The sequence below is a fragment of the Marmota marmota genome, unplaced genomic scaffold (genome assembly GCF_001458135.2).
Source record: "Marmota marmota marmota unplaced genomic scaffold, marMar, whole genome shotgun sequence".
Classification (NCBI taxonomy): Eukaryota; Metazoa; Chordata; class Mammalia; order Rodentia; family Sciuridae; genus Marmota; species Marmota marmota.
In genome coordinates, this window is record NW_026000082.1 from 24,625,648 (window position 1) to 24,643,438 (window position 17,791).

General features: G+C 48.8%; 1 protein-coding gene across 4 annotated transcripts; it reads left to right on the top strand.

Moving 5' to 3' along the window:
- The first annotated feature begins 314 nt into the window (after positions 1 to 314).
- Hpcal4 (hippocalcin like 4) lies at positions 315 to 13,112 on the top strand. Of its 4 annotated transcripts, none has more exons than XM_048815685.1 (5): positions 325 to 471; positions 608 to 698; positions 6,490 to 6,659; positions 6,797 to 7,012; positions 8,859 to 13,112. In XM_048815685.1, exons 3-5 carry the CDS (start codon positions 6,498 to 6,500, stop codon positions 9,054 to 9,056), a joined length of 576 nt encoding a protein of 191 aa, XP_048671642.1. In that variant the 5' UTR covers positions 325 to 471; positions 608 to 698; positions 6,490 to 6,497; the 3' UTR covers positions 9,057 to 13,112. The 4 variants fall into 4 exon arrangements, with proteins under 4 accessions (XP_048671641.1, XP_048671642.1, XP_048671643.1 ...); XM_048815686.1 differs by having other exon boundaries at positions 330 to 471; positions 605 to 698; XM_048815684.1 differs by lacking the exon at positions 608 to 698 and having other exon boundaries at positions 315 to 471.
- The last annotated feature ends 4,679 nt before the right edge of the window (positions 13,113 to 17,791 follow it).

The window sequence follows — 17,791 nt, forward strand, 5'->3', positions numbered from 1 at the left end:
AGGGCTTAGAGATTCGGCTGTGGTTCTCTCGTTTCCATAGCAACGGTGCGGTTGTTTTTGTGAATCCACTTCAATTGTCAGTAGTTTTCACCCCAGACTGTGACCCGGGGTCTGAGCCTCAGGGAAGGGGTAAAGATAGGGGTACAGTCCTCCGGCATCCTGGAGACTCCGAGAAGGTCAGCGCTGGCGGGCGGGGCGCGCTTCTGTGGCTGGGCCTCACTGTCCACCCCATCCCCACCTGAAACCCCGCCTGCCACTCGGCCCCGCAGAGCCAATCGACGTCCAAGTTGCCCGGGGTGGGGCGGGGCTTATGCAAATCGTGTCGCCTTCCAGGGGCACATAGTGATACAAGAGCTGGGAGGCGGCTCCGGCGTGGACCTTGGGAAGCCCAGCTGCCCGCCCGCGAGCCAGCCTAGCCTCCGCGGCCCGCCGAGGCTCAGAGCGATCCGGAGACCCGGCGAGCGGCCTCAGGTAACGCGGGTGGGGCCGGGCCCTCTGAGCAACCCCGCTGGGCGGAGGCCCTAGACCCCTCCCCCTCCACTCTTCCTCTGCAACCTGTTCTTCTGTCCCCTAATTCTTCTCCCGATCCTGGGTCCTCCATAAGTAGTAGCATCTGGAGGACCGGGGGCAGGGGATCTCCACCTCAGACGCAGTCCTCTGGTGCAAGGAAGGAAGCCGCCTCGTTACCCCCAGCTCAGGTAAGAACATCCATTGCTCTGGCTCCCAGGGCTCACAGGCTCACACATACACCTACCTGGGGGCGTGGGGGTGTGGTGGTGGTGGTGCTAGAGGCACCAGTCACCCTCCTGTTGCCTTTGGAGATGGCTAGTCTGCCTAGCCCCATGGCAACCTCCCACCTCCAGAGAGTCCCCACCAGCTCCTCCGGCAACTCATCGCCCTTCACACCATGGGCTCTGTCCCCAAAGACAGCCCACCTCCACAGGGCGCCCACTCCCTGCTTACATTGTCACCACTTCCCATCCCTCAAGCTGACAGCTCCCAGCATACCTGAAGGAGAGAAGAAGCACCCTCCCACCCAGACATTCTCTCAGCAGCCCACCTCCAGTGGTCCCCAGTACTAGGCAGAAGTCCCCATATTTGGTCTCTTTTTTCTGGATGGAGGATGAACCAGGGATGCCACCCCACAGTAGACTATCCTTACCCTGTCACTGGCTGCCAAGGCTTCAGCTTCCATACTTCCTCCTCCTCTCACCCCTCACAACCAAAGAACCAAGTCCTCTCATTCCACCTCTCAAATATCTAATCTGTATCTCTCTAGCCTTCCTAAGCCTTGTTGCTCCCTCTCTTGTCTTCCTGCCATTCATCAGGGACCATGCCAAAATTCCATGTGCACTGTGTCATTCCTTTCCCTAAGGTGGCTTGAACCTGGAAGGCAGAAGAGCTAGGTGCAAATCTTGCCTTTGCCTCAGTGGTTATTTGACCCTGGTCAAGTCACTTTACTCTCTGATCTTTGGTAGAATGGTAAGGTGGCAGGCACAGGATAGATGATCTTGAATAGCCTTCCAGCACTGACACATTTTGGTTCTATGGCTGATTATGGGAAAATAGGGCTCTGAACCATAAGGATATTTCACAAAGGAGGCCTGGACAACTTCAGTCCTCGCTGAAGGGACATTACTTCTTACCCAGGCCTAGATACAGGCCACCTCCTCCAGGCCCCTTCTCTTAGGGAGTCTCTCCTAGACTACTAGTCCACCCTGATTTGGACAGCTCCAAATAGGAGGTGACCAATAGAGCTCACCCTTTATTTTTCACACCCTGCCTCTCATGAAGAAGGAGAGGGAGAAGACCTGGCTGCAGCTGTTATTGCTGCTGCTTGAAGAAGAGCAAAGGGAGGAGAGCAAAGAGAAAATTTCCTGACCAGGGAGCTGTTGTCACCATAGCAACCGCCTCAGCACCAGCTTCTCTGAAGCTGGGCGAGGGTGTGGGATTATTGCCTCCTTCAGTCCCTCCCACCCTCACTGCCACCTCTCCACTCGAAGCCCATAACCCTGAGCCCTCTAGAAGAAACCTCTAAGCACAGAGGAGCAACAGTTTTGTGTTTGGGGGCAGTGCCAGCTTCTCAGCTGGAGCACAGCTCTCCAGAGGCCATGGCTCCAACAGAATATGCCCCAAGCTAGGTTCTGGCCTTTGCTTTGCTGCTGATGGGCTCTAGTTGACCTTGGATGAACCCTTCCTTTCCCTGGCTCTGGGTTCCATTGTCTCTAAAGTGGGTACCATAGAAAAAGCACAGGTAAACAAGACAATGTATTGGGGCTGGGAATATAGCTCAGTTGGTAGAGTGCTTGCCGTGCATGCACAAGGCCCTGGATTTGATCCCCAGCACCCCTCCCCCCAAAAAAAGACAGTGTGACATAGTTACAAGGAAGAAAGGGGCTCTGCTCTTCTCACATAATCTACTAAGAGATGTTCATTGAACATGGCTGAGTCCTGGGCAGTGCCTCCAAGCCTCTGCAGGGTGCTACATATATGCATATCGGACAGAGAACTGCGGGGGAGAGGTACAAGAGGGCAGATTCAGGAACAATGGGAAGAGCACTTTTCTCAGTAACCAAGCTTTTCAAAAGTGGTCTGGGTCCTACTGTGTAGGGATAAGCTCCTTACCATTGAGCAAAAGTCCTGGGGAACTTTTCCTGGCTCAGGAAAGGCCTCCCCTGGAATCCTTGAGCACCAGGTGAGGTCTCTGCTACAGAGTCATAGGGCGCACAGTCTTTTGGTACCCAGAGTGCTGAGCCTGTGCTGCTGCCTACCCACTGTCCAGGCTGGAAAAGGATAATCATCAGGAATTGGGCCCTGAAGGCTGACTGTAGCTTTGTGTCAGCCCAGAAGAGAAAAAGGATGGTGGAGGAAAGGAAATTAGCCAAACAAATAGGTGAGGTCTATTCTATCTGTGAGAAGTCTGGCTTGAGAGTATGTGGCAGTGAGGGGAGCAATGGGAGGTAAGGTGAGATAGGTGAGCATCCTGAAACCAGATTTTAGAAGATTCTGGAGTTTCAAAGGGCCAACGAACATGGCTGCCTCTGCCCTTATTGTAACTCAGGGGCTGGGTGTACTTCCTCAGAACAGAAGAATCAGAGGGAAGGCACTTCCTGTGAGGCAGGTGAACCCCTTGGGCATGGGCCTGGCTTGGCATGTGGAACACCATCTGGATTTCTGCCCCTGGACATGGATAGTGAATGTTTCAGGAGTGTTTCAAAGAAAGAAACCAGCCTGAGGCAAGAGAATTGCAAGTACAAAGCCAGCCTCTGGAACTTAGCGAAACCCTAAGCAACTTAGCAAGATCCTGTCTGAAAATAAAAGTAATAAGCCTGGGGATGTGGCTCAGTGGTTAATCACACTTAGGTTCAATCCCCAGTACCAATAATAATAAGAATAAACCACAGAGCCAGGTGCAGTGGTGCATGCCTGCAATCCTAATTACTTGTGAGGCTGAGTCAGTAGGATTGCAAGTTTGAGGCCAACCTGGGCAATTTAGCAAGAGCCTTTCTCAAAATAAAAATTAAAGAAGGTTGTAGATGAACCTCAGTCCTTACATGGTTCACAGGAGTCCCTGGGTTCAACTCCCAACACAGAAAGGGGTGGGGAGGGAGAAAGGAAGGAAGGAAGAGGACTTGATGGCAAATTTGATCTGGGTTTGAAAAGAAAGAGGGAAAAACTGAAATAGTTTTACAGGTCATGGTCCCCCCACCTCTGCCAACCCCAGGAATGAGGAGAGAGAACAGATTCAATTGAGAGGATAAATAGTCCCAAGTCCAGGGTGAGTTTGGCTATAGACAGATTGACTCAGAAATGCTGGGGGAATCAACTCTAGTGTGGATATTTCCTGAGTATCAGAGACTATGGCCTGGAGTTCAGGCAAGATGGTCTCACTGAGGCAAAAGGAAGATCAGAGTGGATTTTTCCAGAAGCCAGGTAGGGGTGGAGAAAGTCTGAGCTGAGCACGATTAGCCATGATGTATGGAGGATGGTACAGGCAGGTGGCAAGGATTCAGCTTGGGCGCTGACCTGCTGGGTAACCCTGAGCCAGTTTTTCCCTCTCACTTGATTTCAGTTTTCACTAAAATAAGGGGATGAGCTTAAAGGATGATCGCCAGCTTTCATCTTCTGACCAAGAAGAGCAAAGGAGAGGAGCAGAAATAAAGGAAGAATCCTGGTCCTCATTGGGTCTGGGACCCAGTAGAGGCAAAGAGGAGACAGAACTGTGGGAAATATAGCGCAAGGCAGGGAGGAGAAAGAGGGCAGCAGGTGAGGGCCACACAGGCACCAGGACACACACAGAGACATGTGTGTTCTGACAGATCTGCAGCCTGATACAATGACATCCTCCCACGTACCTACTCAGCCCCTCACGCAGACACTCAGACACATGCCACAGGAGACAATGGAGAAAAGCTGTGCCTCCCCCATCAGACACCTCTGTCTCTGGGTTCTCCAGCTTCCTTGCTAATACCCTGAGACTACAGAATCTTTGGACTGGGGAGGGGGCAGCTAAGTATGGACTCTGCCTCCTTTTGCCCATGAGTGTCCCAGAAGCACCCTTGTCTCTGGCCCCAATGCAGCTCTTTAGGACCTCATAGACCCAGGTTCCTGAAGATGGTGTGCCTCACCCCCCTCTCTCACCCCGGCTTTTTACTGCATAGGACTCCTCATTCTCTGGGGGTGGTAGGTGGGGAAGGATGTTGCCACTTTTATTGCTCCCTGATCTTCCTCATGGCCCAGCTGGGGAACCTGGGGCCCAGAGATATCCTGTAACTAGCTTAAGGTTACACAGCAAAGGAGGTTGGGGGGGAACATACCAAACTCAGATCAGGTGGCTGACAGCCTGGCTTCCCTCCAGAGAGACTCTAAGCAGGTCAAAATCACCTCCCAGGTTTGTTTGGTTTTTTTTTTTTTTTTTTAATTTTCTTAGTTGTATATGGGCATAGTACCATAATTTTATTTGTTGATTTATTTTTTATGCAGTGCCGCAGATTGAACCCAGTGCCTCACACATGCTACACAAGTGCTCTACCATGGAGCTACATCCCAAGACCCAACCTCCCAGACTGTGTCCTGGGAAACCCAGGTTCTGAGGGACATTTCTCCCATGGGAGTCAGATAGGAGTGCCCACCCACACTTCAGGGCCTGGCTACCCTCTACAAATGCTTTCCCTTGTACAGGTCACTAGAGGGGCTCCCATCCCAGTGTGGGATGGATTTGATCCTCCCCAAGCCTGCTTCTCAACAAAACACCTCCATCTATTCAGTCCCAAATGTGAGCATTTGCCTTAATGCTTTCTGTGCCCTTCTTACTCCTCCATCCAACCAGTCACCAAGCCCTGCCAATGTCCCCTTCTGACATCTCCTGATTCATCCACATGTCTCCACAGCGCCTGCCCTAGCATAATTATGTCACCTAAACTGTGTGGCAGGCCCCTCCCTGCTCTACCTACCCCCATCCTAAGTTATTTTGCATACTATAGCCAAAGAAAAATTCCAAAATGCATCCCTTCTTTCTAGATCCTCAGCACGTGGCATATTGAAACATCTTTTAAGTGTTGTTAGTTTCAAAGTCCTTGGTTTTAAAGCCCCAGGTTCTGTTTCCTATAGGTAAAGTCAAATTCCTTGACATGGGTTGAAAGCCCCAGTCTTCTACCCAATTAACCCAATTATGAGTTATTGAAGGCTTGTATTGTGTTTATCTCCCTCCCTAGCACAAGGCCTAGCACACATAGTCAGCCTCAAAAAGTGCTATGGGAATGAATGGGTTAATGAAAATTGATGTAATCAGGGTCATCAATGCTCCAGGCTAAGATTTTCTATTTGTACACAGGAAAGAGGAAGAGAAGCTTCCTGCTAGGGTGGCCCAGGAAGGCCTTGAGAAAGAACTTGTGAGACAGAGCCAGGGGGTCACACTAGGAACCTGCCTCAGGTCCCTGGTAGGACAGCAGCCTGCCAAGGAGGGAGGGGACTGAGTGCAGAAAGCTCTGAATAGGAGGGAGAGGAGTTGGGGCTTTATGCTACAGGTGTGGGGAGCTGTAGAAAGTGGAAGAGGAGAGGATGAAAATTGTGGCTTGCGGCAGGACGGCCAGCTGTGAACGGGAAGCCTATGGACCCCCTATGAGGAAGGCCTACTCTGGGATGCAGGATGTTATGGGGAGAAAGGAGGTCCTGTTATGGGGAAGTGTCCCAAAGGGAAAAAACCCTTCCATGTAGGGGGAGAAGAGATCACTGTGGGGGTGGGGAGGAAGGGAGGGTGGCTTCCTGTAGGAGGGGTGGGTGAAGAACAGCCTGCTGTGCCCAGGTGGGGCTTGCTGAGCTGGGTAGCCAGAGGAGGGGACCTGTGTGAAAGGAGAGATCCTGGCCATGGAAAGGTCAGATCTTTGTGGGAGGGAATGGGGTGCAGAAAGGTGTTGAAGGGGACTTGGGGACCACTCCCGAGGCGAGACTCTTGCTCTGGACTAAGTTGAGGGAGCCCTCTGTCCCCAGGCCCCGCCATGGGGAAGACCAACAGCAAGCTGGCCCCAGAGGTGCTGGAGGACCTGGTTCAGAACACGGAGTTCAGCGAGCAGGAGCTGAAGCAGTGGTACAAGGGCTTCCTGAAGGACTGCCCCAGCGGCATCCTCAACCTGGAGGAGTTCCAGCAGCTCTACATCAAGGTGGGGCGGGGCGCGGTGTCCGGGTACCCAGTGGCTGGAGGAGGATAGGGCGCCCCAGGAGGGTGGAGGCGGTTGGGGGGTGGGGAGGTGGTGGCGAGGCTGCCGCTGCGCCCCAACCCCTCCCACTGGCTCCACAGTTCTTCCCCTACGGCGACGCCTCCAAATTTGCTCAGCACGCCTTCCGCACCTTCGACAAGAATGGCGATGGCACCATTGACTTCCGGGAGTTCATCTGCGCCCTGTCGGTCACCTCCCGCGGCAGCTTTGAGCAAAAGCTCAACTGGGCCTTTGAGATGTACGACCTGGACGGCGACGGGCGCATCACGCGCCTGGAGATGCTGGAGATCATCGAGGTGCGCTGGGAAGGGCTAGGCCGGGCGGGCCCGGTGGGCGTCCCTGACTCAGTGTCCCTAGGCTTCTCCTGCCATCCTCCCTTAGGCCTCGCTGCTGGGTTCCCAGTTCGCTCATACCTGCTTCTCAGGATCGGGTCTTGATGGGGTAGATGTTGTCAGAATCTCCGTTTTACAGAGGAGGAAAACGAAGCAAGTAGCAGTTCCTGATTCAAATCCAGAGTACCTGGCTCCAGAGCCTAATTAATGCTATTGATTGATTGATTGTACCAAGGATTGAATCCAGGGATGCTTAACCCCTGAGCCACATCCCCAGACCTTTTTATTTTTTGAGACAGGGTCTTGCTAAATTTCTTAAATTACTGAGGCTGGCTTTGAGCTTGAGATCCTCCTGCCTCAGCCTTCTGAGTCTCTGGGATTACCGGTGTGTGCCATAAAGGCTGCTCAGAGCCTAAATTCTTAACTCATTTATTCTTTAAACAAATAAATATTGAGTATCACCAGCAGCAGGGCACTGTTCATGGGAGATTCCTTCTAGAGAACTAAGTCCTCTAGAGAACTTAGAGAAATATATCAATAAACTTGTGTTGGTCCGGCAGCAAGTGCTGTGAAGGGAATAATCAAAGTAAGGGGAGACAACAATGGAGGAAAAGTGATTTTACATCAGGTGAAAAGTGAGCAGCAACTTGAATAAGGCAAGGGAGCAGAAGGAAAATAAATGTAGGTGAGATGGTGTTTGCAAGGCTCAAGGAGGAGCAGGAGGCTGAATCCTTGGAGAGGAGTGGAGTGGAGAGTGATAGGAAAGTGGTCTGATAGGGAGCCAGGAGTAACTCATCCTGTCAGGTGGGTGTGGAGGATAGACCATGACAGGCAGGGGACAGCAGAAGCAGGGAGACCACGTAAGAGCTTTTCACAGTAGTCAAAAGCTGGTGTAGGCTGCAATCATCAAGGAGCTGGGAAAGTGGAAGGAAACGGATGGATGGATATGGGATCTACTGCAAAATTAGAGGCCCACAAGGTTTGCTGAAGGGTGTGTCCATGGGGTGTGAGAAGGAGGGGAATCAAGAATGGCATCAAAGTTTTTGCTCTAACAGCTGGTGGAGTGAAGTTGCCACTTACGGAGATAGGGAACGCTGAGGAAGAACAGGCAGAGGGGTGAAGAGCTGGGTTTGAGACATGCTTGATTTAAGGTTTTTTTTGTTGGTTTTTTTGGTTTTTTTTTTGAGAGAGAGAGAGAGAAATTTTTTTTGAGAGAGAGACAGAGAGAGATAGAGAGAGAGAATTTTTTAATATTTATTTTTTAGTTATCGGCGGACACAACATCTTTGTTTGTATGTGGTGCTGAGGATCGAACCCGGGCCGCACGCATGCCAGGCGAGCGCGCTACCACTTGAGCCACATCCCCAGCCCGAGAATTTTTTTAATATTTATTTTTTTTAGTTTTCGGTGGACACAACATCTTTATTTTATTTTTATGTAGTGCTGAGGATCGAACCCAGTGCTCCACGCATGCCAGGCAAGCAAGTTACTGCTTGAGCCACATCTCCAGCCCTTGAGGTGTCTTTTTAAAAAATACTTATTTATTTATTTTAGTTTTAGGTGGACACAATACCTTTATTTTTATGTGGTGCTGAGGACTGAACCCAGTGCCTCACGTGTGCTAGGCGAGCGCACTACCACTTGAGCCACAACCCCAGCCCCAATTTGAGGTATCTTAATGACCATATATCACCTCCCAGTATCCTCGCTCCCTCCCGGTATTCTCCCTCCCTTTCTGCAAATGCCTTTTATTTACTCTCGGCCCTCCCTCCCTCTGTGGGTGTTCACACCTCCCTCTTTGCTCCGCCAGGCTATCTATAAGATGGTGGGCACCGTGATCATGATGCGCATGAACCAGGATGGGCTCACACCCCAGCAGCGCGTGGACAAGATTTTCAAGAAGATGGACCAGGATAAGGACGACCATATTACACTGGAGGAGTTCAAGGAGGCAGCCAAAAGCGACCCATCCATTGTGTTGCTGCTGCAGTGTGACATGCAGAAGTAGAGGCTGGTGAGGGGGCAGGACCCCTGGCCAAGAGGGGCATGCCATCTCCCAACCTGGTGACCTCTCTGGCTGGCCCTTCCCCAGGGAAAGGGATACTCCAGCCTCACTTTCTGGCCCACTCACTCCTCTGCCCAAGCCCTTCTTCCCCAGTCAGGTTCCTTGAAGGATCACCTTACCCCCCAAAAGAAACAGGTCCTCGGGTGTATTGTTATCTAGCCTCACCCCTAGCCTTGGCCCAGAACCAACATCAGTTGGGCACAGGGGAGTTGGCTTTGCCCCATGAGGCTTGGTTAAGGAGGGGTGCTGGGGTACTCTTTGAAATCTTATTGTTTCTGGGCTTATGCTTTATAAAATGTGGGTCCCACAGGCCCCAGTCAAAGGGTCAGATTGGATCTGTCCTTTCCGAAGGACCCAGATTCCTTAAAGGTAGTCTCTACCCTACCCACTCAACTCTACCTGACCCCTCTGGCCCCAGTCCTTTCTTCCCCTGATGTTTATTGAACATTTGTTCAGTGCCATGCACCTTTAGGTGCTAAGAATATGGTAGTTTACAAGACACAGTCTGTACCCTCTGAAAGCTCCTAGCTGGCAATGGGGCATCCTTCAGTGGTCAGGGTCTCAAACAGGAGTGTCAGACATATCTGAGGAGAGGTACAGGAATGCCGGCTAGCTTGAGAGGAGCTGTTGCATCTTCTAACTAGCTCCATCCAAAGCTGCAGAAGGCTGAAATGAAAAGCACTTAGATGTTTAGGAGCCATGTGAGTGGAAGTTTTAAGGAAAATGAAAATTTATGTAATACTTATTTTTTTAGTACCCTTTAAAAGAGCTAAAGTCATTTTATTAGGTTAGGATATTAAAGATACTCTATATTACTTGGTTTCTTATAAAATGATTAAATGATTATAGATAATGCTAATTTTCAGGGGGAAAAAAGTTGAGATAAAAGGGGAAAATACCACCAGACTTAACAGACAACCCTTTTCTTTGTCAGGCCGAGTCCTGAGCTGTCACCATCAGCAGTTTTTGCTGCTTCCACTGCTTCTTTTTAAATGAACTTTTTTTTTTATTTGATTGAACAAGTGAACAAGTAACTCTTTGTTGCCCACTGACTCTGGTTGGGTTCTGGCTTCAGAGAGAGAAATGATAGGTGTGCCAAGAGTGAGACAAGTGTGCATCCCACATCATGGAGGCTTGTTTCTGAATTTGGTTTAGTTTCAGAGATGGCCTTGTTCTTTCACTGCCTTCTATGCAGAAGGAGAAGTGACCACCTGGCCACTGTTTAGGCTTCCAGGCTGCATTTGTGGACCAAATGCCTAAAGGTGTGCTGGGCATGCTCCATTTGAAAGGTTTTTTTCTAACTCTCAATCCTAGATCTGCCAGGTAAATTCACCCCTTCTCAAGCACACAGGCTTTGCTTTCTGATTTTGAATCCGTGAGATATACAGCTGCATGCTTTGACAGCAAGAAAAATTCTTCTTGCTTCTTCATCAAGTCGTTCATTTTACTTTCTCCTGTACTTGTGATCAGAAATTATCTTTGATGTGCAGTGACAGTTGACTTCCTCTTGAACTGCTGGTGAAAACAGTCTAGTATTCAGGTGCTGCCAGCCTAGGGTGGGAGTAGGGAATGATTGCAGTGCCAGCGCGCGTGATGGCAGAGTTTGCATCTACAGGAAATAGATGCAGTTCGCCTCTCACTTCTGAGCACTCACCTGTCCTTCCTCTCTACAGGTGGAAACTCTTGGGGATACAAGAGTTTCAGTAATCCCAAGCTCTGTTGGATCTTTCTTTATGTGGCCCTTTGAAGTAACAGGACCACTGGGTTGCCACTCTCTTTCTATCCTGCCGACCACCAAGCCGAAAGATGAGGCTAGGGAATTCACATTGTTAAGCAGTAACTAGGAGGTACTTATCCTGCAATGCCTCCAGGGATGTTCCATTGTTCTCAGGAGCTGAATAGGTGTACCTTGTGCTGTCAGTCAGCAAGCCAGATACAGAATGCTTAACAGCCTGGCTCAGCTGGGACCTGAATCTCTGGTGGAAGGCTTTTTGCTAAGTGAAATTCTTTCTCACCAAAATGTTGAATCTAACCTAACTCAAAATCACACGGAATTCCATGGCTTTTAAAGGCTTTTCAACAAACCCGTCTCATTTTATCTTCATAATCTATGGAGATTATGAAGAATGAATTTTCATTCCCTTTCTTCAGACTTAGAAGCTGAGGTTTAGTGAAAGGGAGTCTCTTGTGCAAGAGCACAGTCAGGAGGTTACACAGTGTCAAAACTTGAACCCACGGCTCTCTAAGAGCAAAGAGACTCTTCTCTTCCCTGCTTATTCCTGTATCTGATTTGTGTGGAGGTTGACTCTGGAGCAAGCCAAGTTGGCTTTTGTCCTTTATAAGCTTCCTGATAAGAAGTTTCTAAGGGTGTGGTCTTCCAAAAAGAAACAGAAGTTTGAAGTCCCTATATTTTCAAGAATCTTGTTTTCTGTTACTGGGCAGTTCTGCTAATGGACCAATGCTATCCTGGGATGCCTCTGACCTAGAACCCTGGAAGCATCTTACATTGTCTTCTTCCCTGAGAGAACTGTTCCCCACCCACCAAGCTGGTGGGCAAGTCCTACCCATGAGAGCAGATTTGATCATTCCAGTTTTCTGGATGCATACCCATGGGTGATATTTGCTGGTCAGGCCAAGGGTTTTCAGATAGCCCAACAGAGTGAACATAATGCCAGGCCAGAAACTGGCACCTCCATCTTGCTGATGGGAGGAGCCATGGGCAGGCCAGACCTTGCTCCCACACTCTTCTAGGTATCTCAAGGACTGTGTACCCAGGAGCCCATGTGGTAGAGCACTGGCCCCGCCTTAAGAACAGAAGCAGGTATCCTATTGCTGCCTCAGCTTTAGAGGGACTTGCCACTAAGCACAAAGTTAGCAGAGATTTATATCTGACTTGCACAGACACAAAAGTATACAGACAGGGGCTGGGGCTGTAGCTCAGTGGTAGAACACTTGCCTAGCGTGTGTGAGGCACTGGGTTTGATTCTCAGCACTGCATACAAATAAATAAAAATAAAGGTCCATTGACCACTAAAAAAAAATTTAAAAATCATACAGACAGTTAAAACATTAATATAGCCAAACTATCCTTTGCAATTCGATGTCTTATAGCAACTTTGTGAATTACAAGTTTCCAGAATCTTTCTTCTCACATTTTCTGTCCTTATTCATTCATCCTTTTAGGCTAATCAATAAGCACCTTATTTCTTATCTTTAAGATCATCAGCATGGGCTACTTTAGATGACCATCCCAGTCCTTAGAGCATAGTTAGGATTATTTAACTTACCTTTAAATCAAAAGTTAAGAAAAAGTAAGTTTAAAAGCAAAGGCACTGAATCTTTTCTTGACAATGGCAGAGTCCCTAGAGGTGAAAATTCATCCTGTTGCAGAGAGAGAGAAAAGGTAGGGTAGGGTGGAAGGAGAAAGGAAAGAGAAAGGGAGAAGCTGGTATTCCTAGGCAGGGTAGTAAGCTGACACTGTAAATATTTTTACACAAAAATTTATTAAAGCAACAAATATTTCCTTAAGATACACCCTGGGTGAGGCTTTGTGTTGACTTTAGAGATCACCATTGAGGCAAGAATACATTTCTTGCATATTTCATTCATCGCTCTTGAAAAATGACATAATTCAAATCCTAAATTTAAAAGTCTTCAAAACATATGGAATTTTCTTTCTGATATTTTCAGGGTTTCCTTTTTGCCTTTGCCAGGATGTAGGCAGGGTATGGCCTCACTGGGTGTATGGCCCTCTGTGCTTGGTGGACACTGGCCAGGCTCACGGTCTGCTAAGCAGCGGCAGTGAGGAGGACTGGGGAATAGAGGGGCTGTGTGGCAGAGAGGGGACCCCAGCTCACCATGAGCTCCCAGTGTAACCCCTGTCTATAGAGTGTTGCTTCTGGCTGCACCCTCAGTGACTGTCCCCACTGGTCGACCCTGTGCTGTGTGGTGTGTCTTTTTCCCACTGATAATGAATAAAAGGCGTGACTGTGCAGAGAACTCCTGCTCTTCCCTACCCTGGGCTAGGGCTGGGGTGAAGGGGAAGGGAGAGAGGGGCCCACAGGAGTTCACGGTGGGGCCATCAGGAATGTGACTGGGATCAAAGTCATTCTGGCAGGAACTCTGATCAGTCATTCTGGCACAGGAACCCACTTGAGCTGTTTCAAAGAAAGAGGAGAGATGATGACAAGCAACCCTAAAGATGGAAAATCAAGAATGGTTGAGCCTCAAGAGAACGGAAACTGGCAACTGGGCCTCTCCCTCCTCAGCTCTGGGTTCTGGGGCTCTTGCCCCCTGGGCAATGTTTGCATCTTGCTCTTTTCAGAGGCTTCTCTTCAGACTTCCTTGAATTCTCTTCACAAACGGATATCAACTCCGTGTCAGGACTTACCTGATATTACTGATAAATCCCTTGTGTGTCTGTTCAATCCAAAGAATCTGCTTGGTTCAGCTCAGCTTTTAGGGGATCCCATAAGTCAGGTGTCTTCTGAGATCAGACTGGACACTGATGTGTGGGACCTGTGAGCAGAACAGCTCCCCAGAAGGAAGCCAAAGGTAGCCCATACCAGGAATTGGTTTCTCTCTCTGTCCAGTAGAAGGCATCATAAGAGCAGAAATGAGTGGATAGTGGGAAGAAAGAAAGGCTCAGAGCCAGGGTGACAATTGGTCCATATTAAGAAAAGGGACCCTCTCAGAGAGGAAACAGCCCCATGAGTATGCAGCCAGGCAGTGATGGGCTGATTAGAAAAAATACCCCTTTTCACAAATACGGCCCTGTCATGACAAGGCATGCAGCACAGCAAATGAAGCTAAGCTGAACCCCCACCTGCCCTGCTGTGTAGTGCAAAGCTTCTCCATTAATCACAGTCCTGAGACCCTCCCTAAGCTAGCCCAGGTATGGTGGGAGTAGGGTGGGGGTTGGCAGTCAAGCTCCCCTCTCAGCACACCCCAACAGTCAGAGAGGCACTAGTCTCTGAAGGGAATTGGGGGCAGTGGCAGCTGGAGGTACCTGTTTCCTTCTTCTATGCTCAATTGCTTTTACAAGGGTTTCTTCAAGGACACTTGGAGGGGGAGCTCCCTTGGCAGGAAGCAATTAGGACAGAGGAAGGAGGGTGACCTGGCCTCGGGGTATCCATGAACCTGAAGAGGTGACTCAGAAGTCTGAGAACTTGGGACTGTTATTTCCAGCTGAAACCATGCTGGGGGGATGGGAAGTGCTATCCCCTGCCAGCATTGGGGTATAAATGTCCTGAGTTACCTTCTCCCCGAATCCCTCATAGTTTCTTACCCACCAGTCTTGCCTTGCTACTTTCTGTCTTGCCCTCTGCATCATCTAGCTGCCACTGAGAAACCAGAATAATCTTCTTAAAACACACATCTGGCCATGTAGGATACCCACATTAATGTCCCTCAAGGTCCTGTGTGGTTTGCCACCAGCTGATCTCAGAAGACTTGTTCTTTGTCTCATTTCCCTCTCCTGTTCCCTGCACTTAAGCCACCCCGAACTGTCCTCCCCCATTCTCCTAAGGGGGATAGGGGAAGTCTCTTAGGCCTCTGTGCAAGTACACATCATCTCCTCTCTCTGGGCCACCCATTCCTCAGCCTTAAGGATGTCCTCCTGTGAAGCCCTCCTACCTCCCAACAATGGCCCCTCGTGTACACAGTCCATCATAATCCACAAACCTTCCCATGTGGTTCTCTGTGAGCTGAGCCAAGCACATTCAAGCCTTCATTTTAAAAAACAAAACAAGGAATCTGGGACTTCAACTTGGACCTCCTGACATCAAGGCCACTGCTTATTGTGCTTTCTTAGCCATAGGAATAAACCCAGTTCAGAATGTGAAAGAGAGGTAGCAAACCCTGAGCTCTGAGCTTTAGAGGAGGAAGAGTCTTGCCCAATGGTGGTATGAGGATAGGTAAAAGCAAAGGGCAGAGATGGTTTCATGGAAGAGGCAGCATCTGCCCAGGAGTCTTCCTCAATTCTAGCCAACAAGACCAGGCAAGCTGGGCAGGGGTGCCCAGGGGAGCAGTTCAGGGGCAGGGGTGCTCAAAGGGGTCTGTTCACAACTTATTCCCTCCCCAGAGGGAAAGTACTGATTGAAGTCCAGAGATACAGAGCCAGGGAATCCCTGTACTCAGCCAGCTATCAGGGAGTGAGAGGCAAGCCAGATAGGATGGTCAGATCCCCAGAAAAGTGGCAAGAACAGTTGAGGACCAACTTCTATAACCCTTCCAAGGGTCTAGGAAAATTCTTAAAGGGACTGAACCATGAATTGGGGCAGGATCCTTGATGGCAAGGAACAGAGCCTTATTCAGGTCAGCATGAGTAAAGAGGAGTGGATTAGTTAGGTCTTTTGGTTACAAGTGAACAAAATCCAACATAAACAAGTTTATGCAAAAAGAGACTTGTTGACTCATGTAATTGGGAAGTTCTGGCCCTGCTGGATCCAGAAACTCTGTATTACACCCTTTCTTATTTCCTGCTTCTGCTTTTCTCAATCTCTGTGACCTCACTGTCCTTCCAGATGGGCTTTTTTTATGTTCTTTCACCTGCCACAGGAAAAGATGAGTGTACAGCTCATATCCCAAATTAATAACCCCAGAGGGAAAAAAGAGCCAAATCTCCCAACATCCATATATGAAGGCCCAAAAGGGGTCACATGGTCATCCCTGGATCAGTCACTGTGTGCAGGCAAACAATGGTCAAGTCTTTGGCACATGTAACTCCTTGTCTGGAGGCAAGTCTCATTATTAGAGGAAGCTTGGAAAGGTGGCTTGGTAAAACAACACCAGTGGCCACCAACTTTCTTCTTTGGTTGAAGCAATGTGGAGAATCCCTTGGAAATTTGGGGATGGGCACCTAGCCGGTCCTCCTCTGGGACTTGGGAAATTGTCAGGACCAGAGGCGGTGGCTAACTCTAAGCATTTCTGCTGCCCTCTGCATATGTTTTCCCAACTTTATCTGCTGGTTGGTTCACTCTGCTCATAGAGACTTTCTACCCCCATCCCTCTAACTTTACATATACTTACAGCTTGCTGAGGCTCATCTGAGTCTCTTGGGAACCAACTATATTTCACAGCATCCTCAATCATTCCTGAGTTCCTTTTTTCAATTCCAAATTCCCCAGAAAGAGGAATTGACTCGCCCAGCTCATCTTTTCAAGTCAATCATATAGGTCAAAATCACTGGGCAGCATGGGGTTGGTTTACTTTTGTGTCAAGTGCTCATCTTCATCCAATTAACCACAACCACTCTATACATTCTTCCTAAGTGACTTCATCTTTCTCCATGAAGATATTGGATGTCTTCCCAGATTTTATTTTTCTTTCTTTTTGTTTTGTACCAGGGATTAAATCCAGGGGCACATAACAACTGAGCCATATCCCCAGCCCTTTTTATTTTATTTTGAGATAAGTTCTTGCTAAATTGCTGAGGCTGTTCTTGAACTTGTGATCCTCCTGCCTCAGCCTCCTGAGTTGCTGGGATTACAGGTGAGCACCATGACACCCAATTAGACTTTCAATTATTTATTACTATGTATGCCAGACATGGTAGCTCATACCTGTAATTCCAGTGACTTGGGAGGCTGAGGCAGGAGGATTGCAAGTTCAAAACCAGCTTCAACAATGACGAGGCACTAAGCAACTCAGTGAGACCCTGTCTCTAAATAAAAATATAAAATTGGGCTGGGGATGTTGCTCAGTGGTTGAGTGCCCGTGAGTTCATTCCCTGGCACCCCCCCCCCAATTATTTATTACTATGTTACAAGCTACCCCAAAGCTTAATGCTTAAACCAACACTTTATTATTTTTCACAATTTCATGAGTTGGCTGGGTCCACCTGGTTGGTTTTTCACCTTCATGTTGACTGGAGTCACATAGGTGAATTCTGCTGGGGCAAGGCTGGGGCTGAAACAGCCAAGATGGCCTCACTCATGTGCTGTCACCTGGGAAACCCAGTTCTTCACTGGCTGCTGCTTCTTTTTGCTGTCCTTTGTTTGTTTGGGGTGCTAGGGTTTGAACCCAGGACCGCACACATGCTAAGCACATGGTCTACACTGAAATACATCCCCAACCTCTATACTGGCTTCTTATACTCCGTGGCCTCTTTGCAGTAGAATGGTCCACACTTCTTTACATGGTAGCTGGTTCCCAAGAGGGCAAAAAAATGGAATCTGCATGGCCTCTTAAGACTTAAGCTTGGAAACCATATAACGTAATTTCTACTGCATTCTGTTAGTCAAAGCAAGTCACAAGGCCACCTCAGATAGGAGGAATGTTATCATCAAATTAGCAAAGGCAGGCAGGGTGGGAGAGGTCTGGGGTCATAACTAGAAATTATCTGCTAAGTCTTGGGAAGGACAAACACACATCCCCTCACTCCTATAACTTTTTTTGGTTACTATAATTTCCCTCTTTTTCCCAAACAAGGTTTGGTTGGTTCCTCCTTACATGGTGGAGGCCAGGAAGATCCCTCCTTTCTGTATTCACTCTTAGACTTCCTGGCCTGTTCCTTGGAATGGATGATATTCATAGTTCAGGGCTCTGCACCAAAGGGACAATACCGTGGAATTCCAAAAAAAAACAAAAAAACGGCTGCTTAACATTTGTTTCCTAGGCCCTACTTCTAAGCTCCCGCCTCCAGCCCCTCCATAACATGTAAATAACCACTCCCAATT

Excerpts from the sequence above, each read along its gene's own strand:
- Hpcal4 (XM_048815684.1), top strand. The coding sequence starts at position 6,498 with ATGGGGAAGACCAACAGCAAGCTGGCCCCAGAGGTGCTGGAGGACCTG. Across the intron at positions 6,660-6,796 it reads TCCAGCAGCTCTACATCAAG|TTCTTCCCCTACGGCGACGC; the intron begins GTGGGGCGGGGC and ends CTGGCTCCACAG. Across the intron at positions 7,013-8,858 it reads AGATGCTGGAGATCATCGAG|GCTATCTATAAGATGGTGGG; the intron begins GTGCGCTGGGAA and ends TTGCTCCGCCAG.